The 20,937-nt window shown below is 45.3% G+C and overlaps 2 protein-coding genes across 20 annotated transcripts in view; both read right to left on the reverse strand.

Moving 5' to 3' along the window:
- Positions 1-581: 581 nt before the first annotated feature.
- TMEM35B (transmembrane protein 35B) lies at positions 582-10,273 on the reverse strand. 5 transcript variants are annotated; one of them, XM_067725407.1, is made up of 4 exons: positions 10,126-10,263; positions 3,627-7,557; positions 2,869-2,971; positions 582-2,323 (listed from the first exon to the last, which is right to left on the reverse strand). In XM_067725407.1, the coding sequence occupies exon 4, from the start codon at positions 2,308-2,310 to the stop codon at positions 1,510-1,512; it is 801 nt and encodes a 266-aa protein (XP_067581508.1). In that variant the 5' UTR covers positions 2,311-2,323; positions 2,869-2,971; positions 3,627-7,557; positions 10,126-10,263; the 3' UTR covers positions 582-1,509. The 5 variants fall into 5 exon arrangements, with proteins under 5 accessions (XP_067581508.1, XP_067581505.1, XP_067581507.1 ...); XM_067725404.1 differs by lacking the exon at positions 2,869-2,971; XM_067725406.1 differs by having other exon boundaries at positions 582-2,971.
- A 1,433-nt stretch (positions 10,274-11,706) lies between these two features.
- ZMYM6 (zinc finger MYM-type containing 6) overlaps positions 11,707-20,937 on the reverse strand; it is a 43,447-nt gene continuing 34,216 nt past the window's right edge. For 14 of the 15 annotated variants that reach the window (XM_067725417.1, XM_067725410.1, XM_067725421.1 and 11 more), the window contains 2 exons: positions 16,234-16,378; positions 11,707-13,665 (listed from right to left, as the gene is read on the reverse strand). In XM_067725417.1, coding sequence (XP_067581518.1) covers positions 11,834-13,665; positions 16,234-16,378 — 1,977 coding nt within the window. In that variant the 3' untranslated portion in view covers positions 11,707-11,833. Of the gene's footprint in view, positions 13,666-16,233; positions 16,379-17,957; positions 19,340-20,937 lie in introns of those variants that run through there. The other variant, XM_067725424.1, reaches the window with a different exon arrangement.

The raw sequence follows: 20,937 nt of genomic DNA on the forward strand, positions 1-20,937 counted from the left end.
TGAAGCAGAAGGCAGCAAGTCTGACGGATCCCTGTCCCAGCTAATGGCAGGATGGATCTCCAGCTTGGTTATCACCAAGTCTTGGCACAGGACTCTTGGGACAGTGGAGGTGATGGCAGAGTCGTGGGTAACCAGCAACTGCAGACGGAAGCAATCATCAGGACTGCTTCAAGAATGCATCTGGGGGCTTCCCTGGTGGTGCAGTGGTTGGGAGTCCGCCTGCCGATGCAGGGGACACGGGTTCGTGCCCCGGTCCGGGAAGATCCCACATGCCGCGGAGCGGCTAGGCCCGTGAGCCACGGCCGCTAACCCTGCGCGTCCAGAGCCTGTGCTCCGCAACGGGAGAGGCCACAACAGTGAGAGGCCCGCATACCGCAAAAAAACCAAAAACAAACAAACAAAAAGAATGCATCTGGTAATACAAGCTTGGAGAATCCCAGAAACACTTGAGGAAAATCTACCGGAGACTAGAATGTCTGAGTGAGTCCTTGAGCATTTTAAGCTAATGATATTCAGGTTTCATGCATTCATCTGACATACTGAGGTCTTACTACATGCAAGGCACAGTAGCAAGCAGTAAATATGACAAACATGGAATTTATTAAGTTGAATTGGATGAAAATAAAACTGCCACTATTCAACCCTTTTGGGTCTACAAAAATGGCACTCTCTTATGGATCGACATAAATACAGAGAAAAAGAACAACAGAAAAAAAAAAAAGAACCAGTTAATTGCTTGATTGCAATTGTGGAAAGAGCTATAAAGGAGCAACCAGCTCTAACCCAGTCTAGGGAATGGTGTATGTGGTGCTGGTCAACAAAGGCTTCCCTACAGCTACGTCTGAGGAAGTGAGAATGGAAAGGAATTAACTTAGCAAAGGAGACGGAGGGACATCATTCCTGGCAGTCAGCTGCAAAGGCTTTGAAGAGGAGGAAACTGGTCTGTTCCAGGGACTGATAAGGTGACTCAACCCACGGAGACGGGCAGATGTGGTAGAGGAGAAGAGGGAAAATGAGGATGAGAGGATGCTGAGAGAGAAGCAGGAGGCAGTTAGCCCTTGTAGGCCCTGTTTAGGACTTTGGGGTTTATCCCCAGAGATTTTGAAAGCAATGGCATATTATCTGTATCCAAACACTGGCAAAGTCTAGGAAACATTCGGGTCAATAAAGAATGTTCTTTCCCCTTTTGACAGAGCCCGGAGGTCTACAACTACAGGCGGCTAGTATGTGGCTGCGTCAGGACTGGAGTCTAGGTCCTTGCAAAGAGCTTTCATCACCCAGGACACCACTGGGAGGGCGGCAGGGGTGAAGCAGGCAGCAGGCCAGGGGACTCTCTAGGAGGAGGCCGTGGAGGCCGAGGAGACCGAGTGTGACCCGGACCTCCCTACCCCCGGGAGGCAGCTCAGAGCCCAGCAGTCCTGGCAGAAGCTGCGCACAGAGAAGCAGTAGATGAGCGGGTCCAGGCAGCTGTTGAGACTCAGCAGCGCCAGGCTGAGGGTGTGCAGGACGTCAAGCGTGGAGGTGGCCTGGCACCCTCTGTCGTCGCGGCCCACGGTGTCCTCCTGCCCGGCCACCCAGGGCGCCAGCAGCAGGTGGTAGGGCGCCAGGCAGAGGGCAAAGACCAACAGGTGCCCGAGCACCATTGTCCTGGCCGCGCGCCAGTTTGGACCGTCTGGGGCGAGGGCCGGGCTCGGGCCCGAGGGCGCCGCGAGCACCCGCGCCAAGCTCACATAGGCCGCAAGCACCAGCAGGAAGGCGGCAGGGAAGGCGGCCACGGTGTCGTAGGCCAGGTCCGCGCTGGCGCTGCCCGGCCTGGGGCGCAGCGCATGCAGGGCGGCCAGCGAGGGTGCGGCACAGGCCTGGCCGGCCAGCCGGGCAGCAGCACACGTGGCGCGGGCGGGGCCCCAGCGGCGCAGGGCTGGGCGGCCGCACCGAGCCGCAGCGGCACACGCTGGTGAGCGCCGCGAAGGCCAAGGCCGCGTAGGTGGACACGCAGTAGGTGGTCCCGGCCGCGCGGCAGGCAGCCTCCAGGAAGGGCCAGTGGGTCGGGCCCAGGTAGTAGGTGAGCCGCATTGGCAGTGTAAGCATGAAGAGCACGTCGGCCATGGCCAGGTTGAGCAGGTGGAGACGCAGGGCCTGGTCCAGGCGCCTGCCGCGGCGGACGAACACTGCCAGGGCCGCCACGTTGGCCGGCAGCCCCAGGCCCGGCGCCAAGGCGTAGGCTGTGGGCACCACAATGAAGCCAGCAGGGTCGCCCCAGGGGCTGCGGCCGCCAGCACCAACACCCAGGTCCCCAGCGCTGCTGTTCATCTCGGACCTTGGGCTAGCAAGAGGAAGAGAGGTCACCATGGAGGTTAGCCATACAAGAGCCCTCCATCCCGCCTTCCCCCACCCGACCCCCGTCCTCTTTTCCTCAGTCGGTGGTGATGGGAAGCCCGGCGAGGGGCTGAGGCCTGAGCACAGCCAGCACCAGCTGGGGATGGAGAGAAGGGGATGGGCTCCAGAGTTATCTGAAGTAGAATGGGCTTGGTGACAAGATGTAGAAAATGAGGAAGAGACAGGAATCCCAGGTAGTTTGGAAATTTCCAACCTTGGCGACTGGGAGGGTGAAGGTGTCCCTCACAGATGGTGTACGGTTCTGACTTGTGGTGCCCAGGTATGTGCATTAATAAGCCTAAGCAAGGCTGAGCCAACAGGGAGTTATGGAGAAACCAGGCTGGAATATAGGGTCCTTCCTAGAAAAAGCCCACGCCTCCCTGCTCCAGTGCCATCCAGATCAGTAGGGGGGAGAGTGAGGCGTGGATGGAGTTATGGACTTAGGATGCAGTGACCCAGAGGCAGGCCCATGCACAGTGACCTTGGACTTACCTTGGTGAAGGTCCTCTCCTGGGGCTTGCCTGGAGCACCCTGGGCAGAGCTGAAAAGGTTTCACGTCTCACAGGCCTTCCAGTCTTGTTTCCTTCCCCCTTGCCTTTTGACCACAAAGAAGTCCTGGGTCTGATTTAAAACTTTGGACAGCAAAGCAAAAAGAGCACAGGCCCGGGAATCAGGCAGATCCTAGATACACACATTTATCTGCCATTATGACCTCGGGCACATTACTCAGCTTCACTGAGCCTGTCTTCTCTGCTGTAAAATGGAGATTAAAATACCTGCCTCACAGTGGTGTTGGGGGGATTATGAGAAAACATAAGTAAAACTCTGAGCACTGGCTGACACTGGGGAGATACGCTCCCTTCCCCTCTAGTAAGCACAGAGATAAATGTGTACACTCACACAGGCACACACACAGCGTTAGAGACACGGACACCCCAGTCAAACACAACAGCACAAACACATCTGGGCATATTCTCCCTCTCCCCAAGGGGGATAAGTGCACAAGCCAATGTCCTGTTCCTATTTGTGGCACATAGTCACACTCCTAGGGTGTTCCAAAACATGGTTCCTCCAATACCAAAATTTGTACTTCTTACCTTTGAATCTCTCAGGCTCCAGTCCTTTCTGGGACCCTGAGTGAGTGTATTCCCTTCTGCCCCTTGCACTCAGCTCGGCCCACCATGGCTCTGGCCCTAACCATCCCACCCTGAACCTCTCCCCGCCTTCCCACCAGATCACTCCTCTCTTACCTCTTGCTGCTCTGGCTGCTGCAGATCTCTTTGGGTTCCTGGGGGCCTGGGTTTAAGGAGCTGAGACAGATGAGAATCCACTGCCACCCACATATCCTAGGCCCTCCCATCAACTGACTAATCCCAAGACACGACATGAAGAATGGGCTCAACAGCTGGAAGGGCTGGAGTCCACCTGTGGCAGCAGTGAGCAGGGTTTGTGGGGTAGAGCCAGGGCCCCAAGGGAAGGGAATGTCATTGCAAGGCAAGGGGGCACAGGGAGGGAGATAGCAAAGTATAAGGAAGGCCTCGCAGCTGAATGTCATTGTGCCGACCTGACCAAGGCTTAGGCTGTGGTTTGGGGGGCCCGTTTCCTAAGGCCTGGCTTCTCCTTGGGGTGAGGCAGCACAGCTAAAGCTAAAGATACTCCTGCTGCTGTCAATCCCAACTGCTCCTCCATACCCGCTGGCCAGCCTACTCTTCCAGCACCCTGCCTTTCCTGAAGCTGCTAGGTGGGCCCTACAGCCAAGCTTGAAGGGCCCTGTAGCTGCTAAATCAGCTTACAGGCCAAGCCTCGGTAAATAGGAGCCTTCAATCTAATACCAGCTGTGTGAGGTTTTACTCAAAGTCCTGGTTGGAGACAAGCTGGCTATGGAATCCTGGAAGGGGTGGAGATGGTAAGAGGCCAAGATCCCAGGGTTTCCAGGCTCTACTTTCAAGGGCTTCAAAATTTTCATGCAGAAGGGCAATTCTGGGAAGCAATGGAGATTTAATTACATTGAACCGATCATCCCATCTACCTTCAAGTTGAAGAGCAGGGGTGCCACACCTGCCCACTTCCAACTTTGGTAACTGGTGCAGTGGAAAGTGTGGGTTCTGGAGTCAACCAGGTCTTAATTCTAGTCTCAGGTCTGACACATAGGCACTTAAGCTTTCTGAATCCATTTTCTCATCTGTAGAACTGCTATTTAATAACAAACGCTATATAATAATAGCATTTACTGAGCACTTATTATGTACCAGGCACTACTGTAAACACTTTAACTCACTAAATCTTCACAGCAACTCTATGAAAATATTTGCCATTATTATCCATATTTGCAAATAAGTTAATAAGTGGCACTATCTACTCTCTCCCTTCTTCTTTGCTGACCACTTGACCAGTGTGGGTAAATCTTAACTTGTCTAAGTCCAACTTGGAAATTCCATTCTCCTTGCCAGTGACTGGTCTAAGAATGGAAATGTGACATAATTCTGTACAGTGGGATGCAAGGGGAAACCTAGGGTCTTCTAAGAGAGCTTTCCTCTTTCTTTTCACCTTTGGATATTATGTGCAAATGTGTTGTCTGGAGCTGCTTCAGCTATTTTGTAACCCTGAGGGCAGAAGTCAATAAATTGAAAGCAGCACAACTACTGAGCCTGCGCTCTAGATCCCACGAGCCACAACTACGGAGCCTGTGAGCCACAACTACTGAAGCCCAGGCGCCCAGAGCCCGTGCTCCACAACAAGAGAAGCCACCACGATAAGAAGTCCGCACACCGCAACAAAGAGTAGCCCCCACTCGCTGCAACTAGAGAAAGCCCATGCACAGCAACGAAGACCCAATGCAGAGAAAAATAAATAAATTTATTTTTTTTTAAAAAAGAAACTGAAGCTATGTTATCTCTGGACCTCTTATGTGACAGAAAGTTTCCTTATTGTTTTGACACACTGTACATGTAGTATACATATACTACTACATATATATGTATTAATATACATATATATGTATACACACACACATACGTACACACACACACACCCCTAACTATAGAGAGATTGCATCACTGTGCTTTCAGACACAAGAAGACCTAACTAAGAGTGCCAGCTTACCTGAGGTTCCCAGCTCATCAGTGTCAGAGCAGAAATTACCCTTCTATAGTGAAGATGAAATGGAGTAATATACATAGACTTCTCTCACTCCTGTGGGCTCCCAAAAGCCATTCCCTAACCCCCAAAGCAATTTGTAGGCTGGTGGCTAGAGTATTTGCATAAATAAATGATTTCTTTTTCTTCACTATTTTCCCTTATGGAGGTACATCACTTCCCAAAAGAACCCCACTGAGGTGAAGATGGTTGGTGATGTGATAGTAGGTACCCTAACATGGTCACTTGCCCTCGAGAATTGTCTCTCACACACACCCTTCTGACTCCCTAGGACCTCTGGGATTCATCACAGGTTCTGGCACTGCTTTAACGTGCAGCATGCCTTAGAGTTGGCTGTCCCCTGCCTCCATCTAGGTGCCAAGGAGCACTTCCCTGGCAGTTTCAGGTCCTGTAAAATGACTTAATGCCCATCTCTGTTAGCTTTACAACTCTCAAGTGCACAAGATAAAAAGGAATGGGAGGGGGCTTCCCTGGTGGCGCAGTGGTTGAGAGTCCGCCTGCCAATGCAGGGGACACAGGTCCTAGCCCTGGTCTGGGAGGATCCCACATGCCACAGAGCTACTGGGCCCGTAAGCCACAACTGCTGAGCCTGCGCATCTGGAGCCTGTGCGCCGCAACAAGAGAGGCCGCGACAGTGAGAGGCCCGCGCACCGTGATGAAGGGTGGCCCCCGCTTGCCGCAACTGGAGAAAGCCCTTGCGCAGAAACGAGGACCCAACACAGCCAAAAATAAATTAATTAATTAAAAAAAGGAATGGGAGGGACATCCCTGGTGGTACAGTGGTTAAGAATCTGCCTGCCAATGCAGCGGACACAGGTTCAATTCCTGGTCCAGAAGATCCCACATGCTGCGGAGCAACTAAGCCCGTGAGACACAACTACGGAGCCCCCATGCCACAACTACTGAAGCCCACGCGCCCTAGAGCCCGCGCACTCTAGGGCCCACATGCCGCAACTACTAAGCCTGTGTGCTCCAACTACTGAAGCCCGTGCGCCTAGAGCCCGTGCTCCGCAACGAGAAGCCACCGCAATGAGAAGCCCATGCACCACAACAAAGAGTAGCTTCCGCTCACCACAACTAGAGAAAGACCGCGTGCAGCAACAAAGACCCAACGCAGCCAAAAACAAATAAAATTTAAAAGAAAAAAAAAGAATGGGGAGTACCTCACGTGGCTCAGCAGGCAGAAGCAGGTATACTCAGTACTCTGCCGTACTCGATGTGTAAATTCTGAGCATATAATAAAAACCTTAAAAACGTGCATGCCTTTTGAATCAGCACCCTCACTTCTAGGGAAAGAAAATAAATATGCAGAGATGATTAACTGTGAGGTTTACAATAGTTAAAAAATTGGGAATAATCCAAATGTTTCTCATTGGGGGCTTGTATAGATACATTACAGTACATCCTTACAATGGAATACTATGCACCCATTAACATCAATGAGGTAAAACAGACAGAGAATGGTATTACAGTGTATTAGGTTTAAAAAGCAGATAATAAAGTAGTATATATGGTCTCATTTTCATTTAAAAACATCTGTATAAAGGCACAGAAAAAACTGGGAGGTACAGTTATACAAAGGAATTGAAAGTAGTTATTTGGGGGCATTAAAAGTTTGGGTGATTTAAATTTATTTTCTATTTTCATATGACATGAGGAATGCTAGAATATGTAACATGTACCCCTCAAAAAAGAGCAGTAAATGTCCAAGAGACAAAGCAGGGCCAGGTAGACCAGATGTCTACTTCAACACTGGCCAACCTTGGGTGTACTGGTAACAAGGTGACATTCTGTGTTCCACCATGTTCCTGCTTTGGCAGTGACATGGCATGAGGAGGCAAGACAGACTCTACTCCCAGGATTCCTTGAATGCACTTGGAGACTTCCTCCTAGGGTGTCTGAACATCTTTTTAGTTTGGACTAAGAGCTAGCAGATATCCAGCAGCAGCAGGAGCCCCAGGCAGACGATGGCTGGGATGCAGGTGTTCAGTGATTCTTTCAGAGACACCAAAGTGAAGATAGCCCCTGGAATGGAAAATGAGGTCCCTGAGGCTCCCTGGGAATGCTCAGGAGATCCAGGAGCTCAGGGCCCTCCAGCCAAGCTGACCCACTCTACCTTAAGCCCTCTCTTGAACACTGCCCCCCACCAACACAAACACCCTAAACTAGCTGCACTCATCTCTCTGACCTCCCAGAGAAAGCAGAACCAGAAATCAAAAGTTTCTTGAACTAACGTAGACCCTCTCAGATGGCAAGAAATAGCAACAATCCAACCAAACAGGGCAAGGTGAGTAGGTGGGCATTGTGGAACAGATTCTCCCTGATCCTTCTCCTTTCTCAATCCTAGTGGAGGGAAGAAGGCCCAGGGATTGGTGGTGGAGGTAGTGGGAAAGATCTGAAAATGAAGGAAGCTGTGGAAATGGAAAGAAAGCCTGGAAGAAGGGTGGTAGTGGCAGCAGCAATGGTGACACAAGGCCAGGGGACATAGAAGAGCCTGAAGATGTCTGGCCTTTGAAGCAGCAGCTGTCTTTGTACATCAGCAGTTCCTGTGGGCAGAGCCACTAAGAGGAGGCCCTCTAGGAATGCCTGCCACAGGGAAATCCTCTGCCTTTCTGGTCAGGGGGCCCAGCTTCCTTGCTCTCTGTTTCCACCTGCCAGACACATGAGTCCAGTGGCGGCTGCTACTCCAACCCCTCATCTCAGGGTAGGGGTAATGAGAAAGGGGTAGGGGCTTTTAGGTTACAATATATCCTTATAATGGAAATACCATGCAGCCAATAGAATTGATGACATAGAAGGTATATCTGACATAGAAGAAGGTTATAGTATATTAAGTTTAAAAAGCACCTAGCCTAGTCTGAAGACCATGGAAACTGCAATAGAGCAGGAAATGCTTCTGGTTCCAGAGGAAAAGAGTGGCAAAAGTAACGAGAACAGCCAGACTTTTTGCTATCACCCTCGCCTAGAAGTCCCCATTTCACCAGCCCAGTTGCACCCCCTTACCCATCATGAGCAGTGTCAAAAGCAAGTTGCTGATCTCTTGCAGCATCGGTGGGCCCAGGACCAGCAGCAACCCAGCTAGCAGTTCCAGCCAGCCCACAGCCACTTGGTAGCTCATGGGATCTGGCTGGTAGCCGAACACCTTCAGTGGAAACACCTCAGCGAACTGCACGAACAGGGCTTTCTAGGGGCGGCAGGGAATGCCTGTCAGCCAGAGTCACCAAGGATCCACTGCCCAGATGCTCCACAGAGGCATTCTGTGCCAGTGCCCTCAACGCCCCCAGCAAAGGAGATACTACTCTAGGCCAGGTCCAGGGCTAAGGTCAGCCAGCCTGGAAAGGAGACGGCCTCCCTGGGGGGCTGAGCTTTGGAATCAGAAAACAGGCTTTACGCTCCAAGAAGGGTGGGATGGTGGTACAGAGATGGACTGATTTTCTCACCAGATTACAACCCAGCCCCAAATTCCGGGAAGAGGAAGCTAGGCTTGGGCTTTCTCATCTAGTGCCAAGGCCTTGGGAACTCCGGCGCTTCTCTTTCTGTTTGGCCTGGTTTCTCTTCAGGCTACTATGCAGGGAATATTTGGTGAGGAGGAAGGGAATGGAAGGGGAGATTCTTGTTCATTAAACAGATTCTACTCAATATCATATACTGGGACCTGGCTCTCATTGCAGTAGACAGAAAGGGAGTTGAGGGGGTCAAAGTGAGTGACTCAGCTCGCTCGCTAAGTCAAGCTCTGTCCTGGGCCACATGACAACTTCACCTGGACCCTTAGGTTGGCTACCTTTGCTGGCTCTCCCACCTCAGCTCTACCTCCCCTACTCAGTGCTCTAAGGAAGAAACTCTAAGCTGTCCGGTTCTGAGGATGTACTTCCCCAAACAACCCCCCACCCTAAGCCAGGCCTGGAAGAAGGAAACTGGCAGAGATCTAGAAGTCTGGCTTATCTGAGGGACTGGGCAGATTGGTGGGCAGAAGGACATGACAGCTTTTCGGAGAGTCTGGAACTAGACAGGAAGTCGAAGGGCGACTTCTAGGCCTCCCTCTCAGGCTCTGGGAAGGGCTCTCTGGATTCTAAGTTAGGAGAGTATCTAAAGTTTGGGTCCTGCTTCTTGACTAGTTGTGTAACCTTTAGCAGATACACTTCACCTTCAGGGCAGGTTTCCTACTCTGATAAGCAGGGATTAATAACTCCCCGCCTCATGAACACCCCCAAGAACTCAAGCAAAGGAAGGAGGGCGCAAAGGGAGCTCGGTCCCTCTCTCTCCCCAAGGGTCCCAGAGTATTCCTCATCGGCTCCAGATTTGCCTGGGGCCAAAAATGCCCGAATGGAAGGGAATGTGACCGTCCCCTTCCAGGGAAAATCCAGAGAACTCGGAGGAACTCCCCAGGCAGGGGCCCACGCCTAAGTAGCTGTCCAGGTGCTCCCCCCAGCTCTAGCGCCGTCTGGCCCGAAGACAGGCGGGTCCGCGGGGCGCGGGCGGGCACGGAGAGGCGGGGGCCGGCCGGGCACCTGGGTAACGGCCGGGGTCGCAGCCCCCGCCGCCCTGCGGCCAGTCCCCCGCCCAACCGTCCGCCGCCCACCCCGCGCCGCTCACCATCTGCTCTGACACCGGAGCCGAGATCTGCTCCGAGAGCTTGGCCGCCCCCGTGAGCGCGAAGAAGCCGCCCAACAGGACGCGCAGAGCTGCGAGCGGGAGCGCCATGGCCGCGCAGGCCTCCGCGACGCGCCCGCCTCAGGGTAGGCCCCGCCGAAAACCCGCCCCCTGCCGCCCGTCCGTTTCCTCCCTCCCGGGGCGGCCGGAAGACCTGCGCCAGAGCCGCCGCTCCTCGCCCCTAAGGGGGTTGCCGCCCTCTTTTGGGCCAGCACCAAAAGGCTGAGGCAGGAGACGGCGCTTGGGCAGGGCAGCCCCATCTCACAGATGGGGATACTGAGGCCCACTTGCTCTTAACTAAACGGGCCCCTCCGAATTCAGGGAAAGTCTCCCAGCTAGTATGGACAGAGTAGAATCAAACATCGGTATATGGACGTGACGTGCAGAAGAGCTCTGTTACGGTCAAAAGACGTTGCGCGGCGGGGGGTAGGGAGGTAGGGGAGGAGGGAGTCGCTCCTGCCCTTGCCACACTAGCTTGGCGATCCGAGCTGTCACCTAACCTCTTTGGGCCTCAGTGGCGTCTGCATCTGTAAATGGGGATAATGCCGTTATCAGTTCCGAGCCTAGAGCAGGCCTAGCAGAACGCCTGGCACATGTAAGAACTCAGAATTATTTGTACATTAGTAAATTTATGAAATTATTAAGAATAAATCAATAACTAGTAATTTTAAAATAAGTTGTTCTTTTCTATCATTGCCTGAAATGTATTTTCCCTCTAATATCTCTCAGCTGAAGTTAAAATGGGAAAGGTGTTTGAAAATTCAGGTTCTTACAGCCATGGGTAGAGAGGCTTTCACTGAACAAAACCCTACAGGCCACTCCTGGCCCATCTGCTTTTACCTGGAAATCTATCTAGACCTGGATGAGAAAACTGACAAATTCAGAAAGCGCTCTGGTTTTACTCCCTTCCCCTCCCTCAGCTAACAATGTTTGTTTACATTTTTTAATAAAAATTTTTAAGGCAGCTTTCATGACACATGAAAATTATATGAAATTCATGTTTCAGTGTTCATAAATAAGTTCATAAACTGTGGTTTATTGAACCACACTTTGCGTATTGTCTACTGCTTTTGTGCTGCAACAGCAGAATTGAGTAGTTCCCACCTTACAGCCTGCGAAGCCTAAAATGTTCATTACCCAGCCTTTTATGAAAAAGGTTTGCCAAGCCCTGGTCTAGAGAGCCAGAGAGGCCCCTAACAGGGGTCTCAAACTCTCCTGCTGCTTCCACTTCCTGATAGCCGAGCTGCTTGTGATCTTTGTTTTCTACCTACCCACAACCTGCTGGGTAGGTAGCCGGCAGGCTGAAGACTGAAATGTCCTATGTGCTTCTAAAGACCAAGCAGTTTCAACATCCAGGTGTGCTAGCTATTACATTATAAACTGGGCTTTTCATTACCTACATCTTTGTCACTAATCCAAATTATCTGATCAGTTAATAAAATAGCTAAGTTCTCTACCTTGGACTATTATATATAATTATGTATAAATGCATAATTATTAAATTCCTCAATGAAAAGAGAGAAATTATTAAAACACTTATTTAATCACCGAGAACACACATCCACATTAGGAATTTATATTTTAGGATACTTATCTCATACAAAATTTAACACAAAAGTATAGACTTTGATAATAAGCAATATGCACATTACTATTCTTTCTCCTTTACTAATTTTTCTATCCTCGGAATTAAAGATGTGACTGCAAGTCGTAGGGCAGGGCCAGAAACCAACAGATTTCTTTGTTTTGACTCAGTCAAAGCTGAAAATGTAGCATCACATAAATAAATAGTTGAAAAAGGCAATAAAAATTTCAGTGCCTTTTCATGGAGTTCTGGGTAACTTGCCTTTGCATTTATCCAAAACTGAGTTACAGACATTGATTTAAATACTGATTGTAATCCTAAATCTGACGATAACCGTGCTAGTTTTTCTTCTTCGAAGTCCGTGAGATTACTATTTTGGTGATTCATAAAAGGATTAATTATCCACAAATTTCCTGAACACAAGTCTTCTTCTGGTGGGTAACAGTCATTGAGCATTTGAGAAAGTCCTTCCAGGTGCTCAAAAATAATGCTTGCAATACTGCTCATATTTAAGCCTGATGAGTTTGAGAATTCAGAAAATGAAGGGAACATGTCATAATCATTCTCCTCCATGCGCTTCAACCACATTTTTAACTTTTTCTTAAGTATATCGATTTTATTATACAAATTGAAGAGAGTAGTCATAGATCCTTGGAGACTTAAATTTAGTTCATTTATAAGTGAAAAAATATCTGATAAGTAGGCCAGCTTTGCAACCCATTCCTCATCAAAAAAATATTTGGCCAAATCTGAATGGTTTTGATTTAAAAATATTTCAATTTCATGTCGTAATTCAAATAATCTTGTTAAAATTCTCCCTCTTGATATCCAACGTACTTCAGCATGAAGTGGTAAATTCACGTGCTCAGACCCCATCTCTTCACACAAAATTGTTAACATTCGTGAATTCAACGCATTGCTCTTTATAAAACTTAAAATTTGTGCTGACTGCATAAGAATTTCATGTAAGCACGGAGACAACTTTTCTGCTGCTAAATGTTCACGGTGAATAAAACAATGTGTAAATGCCACTGTATTCATGGCAACTTCTTGAATTTTTGCCCTTAAACCAGAACACCTACCAGTCATGCTTGCAGCCCCATCTGTACAGAGACCAACACAATGCTTCCAGTTCAGAGATTTACTATCAATATATTTATTTATTAGTTCAAATATTTCAAAACCAGTCATCTGAGAAGGCATTTCAATGCAACATAATAATTCTTCTTTTATATCACTACAACCATAATCAATGAAACGAATATAGCACAAAAGAAGGGTTGTATTTGAGATTTCTAATGACTCATCTATCTGAAGGGCAAACCACTTTGATTCTCTGACTTTCTGAATCAGCTGATCTTCAATGTCTGCAGATAGTTCATCAATCCTGTGTCCAATTGTACTATTAGAAAGAGGAATGGTTTTCATTTTGTCTCCAGCACTGGAACCCAAAACTTCTGAACACATTTCTGCTAAATATGGTTTAATTATTTCTTCAGCAATGGAAAATGGCTTTTTGCTGGCAGCAATTTGGAAAGCAATTAAATAAGAAGCTTTCACAAGTGACTTTTCAACTAGTAAACACTTTTTTAAAGCACTGTTTTGACATTCCATTTCAAGAGATTTTTGTTCAAAAAAATCTACTGGTTTGTTTTCTAATTCTGAATGCTTTGTCTTCAAATGATGAGAAAGATTTGCTGGCTTCATGTTTTCACTGGATAAAATTTCTCCACAGATGACACACTGTGGTCTTGGTGAGCTTTCTTTTGATCCCGGACAGATAATAAAACCAACTTTTAAATATTCCACATCATAAGTCTGGAAAAAACCTATTCTTTTTTTCTTTGCAGGTGGAGAATCAAGTTCCGCATCATTTTTCTCATTAGGCATAGATAAATCTGAATGAAATATTTGAATCACTGTTATTTTCAAGAACAAATAAGCAATGTTCTTTATGTTTTTCCCCCACGTTTAAAATTTATATTTTGTTACTATTCATATTTGTCAAAAGCATACACTAATTAAGGTTTAAACACAAACCATAATACTTCCATGATGCCATTAAAAACTGAATTTCTTGGGACTTCCCTAGTGCTCCAGTGGGTAAGACTCCACACTCCCAATGCAGGGGGCCAGAGTTCGATCCCTGGTCAGGGAACTAGATCCCGCATGCATGCCGCAACTAAGAGTCCACATGAGGCAACTAAGAAGGCTGCAGGCAACAACTAAAAGTCCACATGCCGCAACTAAGAAGCCCGCATGCCGCAACTAAAAGATCCCGCATACTGCAACGAAGACTAAGACCCGGTGCAGCCTAAATAAATATTTTTAAAAAACAAAAAAACAAAAAACTGAATTTCTCTTTGCCCAAAGCTTGGTCACTGACTGTAGTAAAACTGTAGGCAGTGGTATGTGTCCTAGCAGTGCCATGTATTCAGTAGATTAGTGGAATTAGGGCTGATGTCCATAGAATACACCAAGTTAAGAGTAAACTATTTTAGGGACTTCCCTGGTGGCTCAGTGGTTAAGAATCCGCCTGCCAATGCAGGGGACATGGGTTTAAGCCCTGGTCCGGGAGGATCCCACATGCTGCGGAGCAACTAAGCCCATGCGTCATAACTACTGAGCCTGCGCTCTAGAGCCCCCAAGCCACAACTACTAAGCCTGCGTGCCACAACTACTTAAGCCCGCGCACCTAGAACCCGTGCTCCACAACAAGAGAAGCCACCGCAATGAGAAGCCCACGCACCACAATGAAGAGTAGCCCGCACTCACCGCAACTAGAGAAAGCCTGTGTGCAGCAACAAAGACCCAACGCAGCCAAAAATTAATTAACACCAAAAAAAAAGAATATACTATTTTACTTTTTAAAAGATGGGGAAAAAAACTGAGAGGAGAAAAAAAATTTGGCAAAAAGTTAACATTTGGTGAATCTAGATGAAGGGTATATTCATTATGTATATTCATCTAAGGGTGTTCATTGTGCTGTATTTTCAATCTTTCTGAATTTTGAATTTTTCAAAATTAAAGTTGAGGGGAAGGGGGTTAATTATTAGTTTTAATACCCAGTGTCAGTGAAGGTGTAGAGAAATGGATGCTCTCAAACATTGCTGATTGGAGCATAAATTCATATAACTTTTCAGGAGGGCAATTTTGCAATACATATCAAAATCTAAGCCTTAAAATTCTATGAGAGCTTTTGAATCAGTAATTCCACTACTTAGGATTTATCCTAAGGACATAATTAGACAAGTGGAGAAAGATCCATTTATACAGCTTAACTCAATACTGTTTATAATATTAAAAAACTAGAAGCAATCTAATGTCAACCTTAGGAGGATGGATATACATTATATACATCCATACGTTATATATACTGGAATCTATGCATCCATTAAGAATCTCAACGTATATTTAAATTTACGTTGATGTGGAATGATGTTTTCGTGCAATGTCAAGTGAAAAAGTAGTTTACAACAGTATACAGAAAACATCCTAATACTTAATCTAGAAATTCAAAAATGTATAAGCACACACATACCCACATATACAGCTGTCCACAGATCCCTTACTACCTTCCCCATGTGAATGTGTATTTAATATAAATTCATGTAAACAAAGAGTGTATCATTTTTACAGGAATATAAAACAATCAAATTTACTGAGGAAGGAAAAGAGAATTCTCCTTGACTCCTACCAAAAGAAAGGCATCCTACATAAAAACTCATGGTTAGCTGTTGACAGACTAAGCTTTTACTTTCATCTTTTGGCTGCGCCGCACAGCACATGTGGGATCTCAGTTCCCCAACCAGGGAACGAACCCGCACCCCTCGCACTAGAAGCGCAGAGTCTTAACCACTGGACCACCAGGGAAGTCCCCCGACTAAGCTTTTAAATATATTCTATGAAGTAAAAGTAGCATTAAAAACAAAAATCAAAAAATGTTTTGGGCAGAGTAGCCTATAAAAGTAACTGAAAACATAAGGGTAGTGGGATTAAAAGCAGTTAACATGGATTGGGGCAAGAGTGTACAATATTTTCAAGTATGAATTCAAATAATTTTCCTAATCACCAATACCTCAGACATATAATTATACTCTTAGTAAGTCAATTCAGTATTTAAAAAAAGAACCAAGGTTAAATCACTAATACTTTTAACTAAATTCGTATGTTAGTAATTATAATAGCCTGTCTATACATTTGAAAAGCAGTGCACATGTACAGAAGATGCTTGTCCACTCTACACATAATGCTTTGCGTGCATATGGATTCAATTCAGTAGTTATTAGTGTTAATGACAATAAATACAAAAGGAATCAATTAGATGTTCAAAGTATGTGATCCAAGAATTGTTTTCACATTTAAGAAATTGTCAATGACTTTCTTTTCCTTTCTTAAAAAATCAAAAACAAGCACACAAAACAGAAAACAAACTTACTACATGTGGAAAGCACAACAACACATACCTGTCTGACATTCCTTGTGTTGTGTATGTGGTTTGCAAGAGGTGGCCTTGGTCTGTGTGACGGGTTTGCACAATAATGCTTTGTTCTTTAAAAGCTTCAAAGACTGGGAAGACAGAAGTTTCATGGCATCTGTCTGTGTACTTCCCTAGTTAAAAAAATCCAGAAACCAGAGAGATTTTTTTTAGTACCTTCTCACTGACTAATATTGCTATCAGTTGAAAGGTGACATATATCAAGAGAAATATAATTCTCTAAAAGAGTGGTACAAGAAAGTTGCTTTGGAAAATATATACTAATTCCTAATTCTTCAATCAGTATCAGTACCATTTATTGATTTAAAAAAATACTCTGCCAATAATAAGTACAATCAAAACAAAGAAAACAATCTGATTAGGACAATTGGCTATTCAGAAAACTCAGATCCAACTTCAGACCATATGCAAAAAAATATTCCACATCGATTAAAGACCTCAACGTGAAAAAAATAAAACTTTAAAATCAATGGAGAATTTTCAAATAACCAGAACTCAGAGGAAGTATTCTTAAATAAAACACAAAAGAGTTAAAAATATAGTAGAAAAGGTTGATACAACTGACCACCTTGAAGTTTTAAGCTTTTGCAAACAAAGGTCTTAAAGGGTGAAGGATAAACAACAGAGTGGGAGAATGTATTTAAAACATGTTCTTTCATTCAGTAAACATTTACTGAACGTTTACGACAAGCCAGGCACTGTCCTTAGACCTGGGCATACAGCAGAAGACAAGACAAAGTCCTGCTCTTACGGGCCTTACCTTCTAGAGGGAGACACAATATAAACAAGTAAAACAAATACATAATGTATAATTCCAGGTAGTAATAACTGCTATGAAAGAAATAAAGCAGGATAAGAGAATGGAGAGTGACAGCGTGGAGCAGAGGTAATTCTGGAGTAAACATTTGAGCAAAGACCTTATGAATATTCAAAAGAGCATGTCATGCAATGCCTGAGGTCAGAGGATTCCAGGCAGAGGGACTGAGATGCAAAAGACCTGAAGTGGGAAAGAGCGTGACATGCTTAAGGAACATCAACAAGAACAAGGCTGAAATAAAGTTAAGCCAGGGCTAAAATGATACATTTGGAAAGGTCGGCAGAAGCCAACTTGTATAGGACCTGGAAGGTCTTAGTAAAAAAAACAACAGAAAATTAGGATTGTACTTTAAGCATGATGGGAAACCACCGAACGGTACACAGTAGCCTCCCTCATCTGCAGTTTTGCTTTCCTTCGTTTCAGTTACCCATGGTCAACTGCAGTCTGAAAATATTAAATGGAAAACTCCAGAAATAAACAATTCATAAGTTTTAAATTGTACACCATTCTGAGTAGCACTATGGAATCTCTTGCTGTCCCATTCTGTCCTGCCCAGGAAGTTAACCATCCCTTTGTCCAGCGTATCCTGCCCATTAGTCATTTAGCAGCCATCCTGGTTGTCAGCTTGATTGCCGTGGTGTCACAGCGCTTCTAGTCAAGTAACCCTTATTTTATTTCATAATGGCCCCAAAGTGCAAGAGCAGTGATGCTGGCAATTCAGATATGCCGAAGAAAAGCCCTAAAGTGTGTCCTTCAAGCGCAAAGGGAAAAGCTTAACACTTCATCACAACACCTACGTTTTTCACCTCACTTCATCACCTCATATCACCACCACAAAGGTGAATACAGTACAATAAGGTATTTTGAGACAGAGATCACATTCATATAACTTTTATTATAGTATACTGTTATAATTGTTCCATTTTGTTATTGTTAATCTCTTACTGTGCCTACTTTATAAATTAAACTTTATCATAGATATGTATGTATAGGAAAAACATAGTGTATATATAGGGTTCGGTACTGCCCATGGTTTCAGGCATCCACTGGGGGTCTTGGAACGTATCCCCCACGGATAAGGGAGTACTACTGTTATTTAAATTTACTTTTTAAATAGGTGATAGAGGCAGTAATTTTGAATGACGTAACAATTCAAAAGGTATAAAAGTGTATACATGAAAAGTAAGTTTTCCACACCTGTCTGCCATCTATCCAGACTCAGTCTTGAACACAGTGTTCCCAGTTTCGTATACATCCTTCTAGAGATGGGCTATGTAATTAAATAAGTTGCTTCTGACTACACATGGTAGCATATTATTAGCAAGGCTCAGCACCTTGCTTTGCCACTTAGCGAACTATCTTGGAGGTATTTTCATAAAACTTTATACAAAGCTGCCTAGTAACAGCTTTATACACTGAATGTACTATATGTAATTTGAAGAGTCCCTGCTGCTAAACATTTAAATGTTACAAATCTTTTGCTATTATAAACAATGCTACAATAAATATCCTTACATACAAATTGATTCTTCATGTGCCAGTATATCTGTAGACCAAGGTCTTTCTCTTTTCCTGCAAAAGCTTTCTTGTTTCCATTGGGTCCATGGCTTGGGAGAGGGCTCCAGCGTGGTTAAAAAGCTGCCTAGTGGCTGCAGGAAGAGGCTCAGACAGAAGCCCTGACACCGGAGGATAACAGAGGGGCCCCTCAAAGGCAGCTGGGCTGGAGGCTCCTAGCCCTTCTTGAGTTGAGGGTGGCCCCCTCAAAGATATACTCGCCCAGCCCAGCCTAACACCAGCCAGTGTGTCAGGTGGTGGCCCATCTTCTTTATGAGTTTCATCTCCTCATCTATGAAGTGATTCTCCAGGACGTCACAGAGATGGGGGTCTGCACAGGCAGAACCAGGGTATGAAGATCCAAAAGGGCCTGGTTCAGGCTCTTCTCCACAACCATGGTGGCTTCCATGGCATCCAGGGTTTTACCCCACTCATCTTGGGACAGTTTCTGCACACCCTGGAAGAGGATACAGCCACTGCGCTGGTTTTGCATCTTCAGGAGACTCGGAAGAAGTGGCCCACACTCTCCAGAGCCACATGACCACGGTGGAAATGGATGCTCAGAGAGTGGTACGTGTAGGAGGCCAGCAGAGGCAGGCTGACCAGGCGATTGACGGAGGCCTCCACCTTGGTGGAATAATTCTGACCAGTCTGGGAGTTCTTGGTTGACTGGCAGTAAGGACGATGAATGTGCAAAATATACCTGAAAGATAAATTCTTAAAATTGGAGTTCCTGGGTAAAACGGTATTTATGTTTTAAATTTTAATAGGTTTTACTAAATTGCCCTCTGTAGCAGTTTTACCAACTGCCATTGGCAATATGTAAAAATGCCTTAACAGTGTAATTCATCATTTTTATCTTTGCCATCTGATAAAACTGTAGTTCTAAATGGCATTTCTCTAATCTTGAAGTTGAATTATGTTTGCATGTGTTTAAGAACTATTATTTCCTGGTCTGTAAACTGATGGATCATACTTTTGCCCATGTTCCTAATGGGTGTTGGGTCTTCTTACTGACTCACAGACACTCTCTACATATGGAAAAAAATAGCCTTTTATGGCATAAATTGCAATCTTGTTTTTTTCTGTGTCTTTGCCTTTGAAATGTAGTTGAATTTTCCTTACAAATCTTTTATGGCTTTTGGGTTCTGTGACATATTTAGACAGACTTTCCCCACTTCTGCACTAAAATTCTTTCCTATACTTTTTCCTAGTACTTTCATTATTTTTTAAAACTTAAAACTTTTCTCCATCTAGACATCATTTTGGTTTAAGAGGTAGAAATCCAACTGTATTTTCTTCCATATGTCTACTCAGTTGTCACAACACTATTTACTGAATAATCTAGATCTCTCCTACTGATCTGAACTGCCACCTAGATTGTTTCTAAATTCGCATATATATATATATATATATATATATATATATTTTTTTTAGGTCTATTTCTAGACTTCTTTTCTATTGAGCTGTCTATCCATGGCTTCTTGTTGTTTCAACTACGTAGCCTTATAAAGTCTGTTGTATAACTGATTCACTTTGCTGTACACCTGAAACTAACACAACCTTATAAATCAACTGTACGCCAATAAAAATTTTAAAAACATTTTTTTAAATTTGTAGTTATCCTATAGTTTTGGGAACTAGCTCTTCCCCTTCTCTATTCTTCTTTTTTCAGAATTTCACTGAAGGTTTTTAAAGCACTGGAATGACAATCTGATTTGCGTTTTAAGATGATCATTCTGGCAATAGTGTGGAGAAAAAAACTGCAAAGGGCAAAAATGGAAGGAGGAAGACAAGTAGGAGGTCACTGCAATGCAGAAGAAAGGTGATGGTGGCTCAGACTAAGAAGACAGCAACAGGAGTGATAAGAAGGAACACTGGAGAGGAAGTGTGGGGGAAATAAAACAGCTCTGCTTTATTTGAGATGGCTATTCACAATCTAAGAGTAAATGTCAAGCAAGCAGTTGGATGGATACGTGAATCTAGAGCTCAGAGGTCAAGGCAAGAGAAATAAATCTGGTAATCAGCCACCATCTAGGTGGTTTAAAACCACAGGACTATAATGAGTCCCCTACAAAGAAATGTAGATTGACAAAAGGAACAAATGATTGACCTAGAAGTTGAAGAAGGTATTTCAAGGAATGAAGGAGAGATCAACTGTATCAAATGTTACTGAAAGGATGAGTAGAGTAAGAACTGAAAATTGACCACTGGATTTGGCAAAATAAACACTGATGGAGATCTTGACAAGAATAGTTTCAGTGGAGTGGTGCAGACAAAAGCCTGACTAGAGTGAGCTAA

The sequence above is a fragment of the Pseudorca crassidens genome, chromosome 2, assembly GCF_039906515.1.
Source record: "Pseudorca crassidens isolate mPseCra1 chromosome 2, mPseCra1.hap1, whole genome shotgun sequence".
In the NCBI taxonomy this organism is placed as follows: domain Eukaryota; kingdom Metazoa; phylum Chordata; class Mammalia; order Artiodactyla; family Delphinidae; genus Pseudorca; species Pseudorca crassidens.

Bases quoted from the DNA above. Each gene is read 5' to 3' on its own strand.
- TMEM35B (XM_067725404.1), bottom strand. From the start codon at position 3,931: ATGACATTCAGCTGCGAGGCCTTCCTTATACTTTGCTATCTCCCTCCC. The intron at 2,324-3,626 runs GTAAGAGAGGAG...TCCTCTTGCTAG, and splicing joins AGCAGCCAGAGCAGCAAGAG to CCCAAGGTCCGAGATGAACA.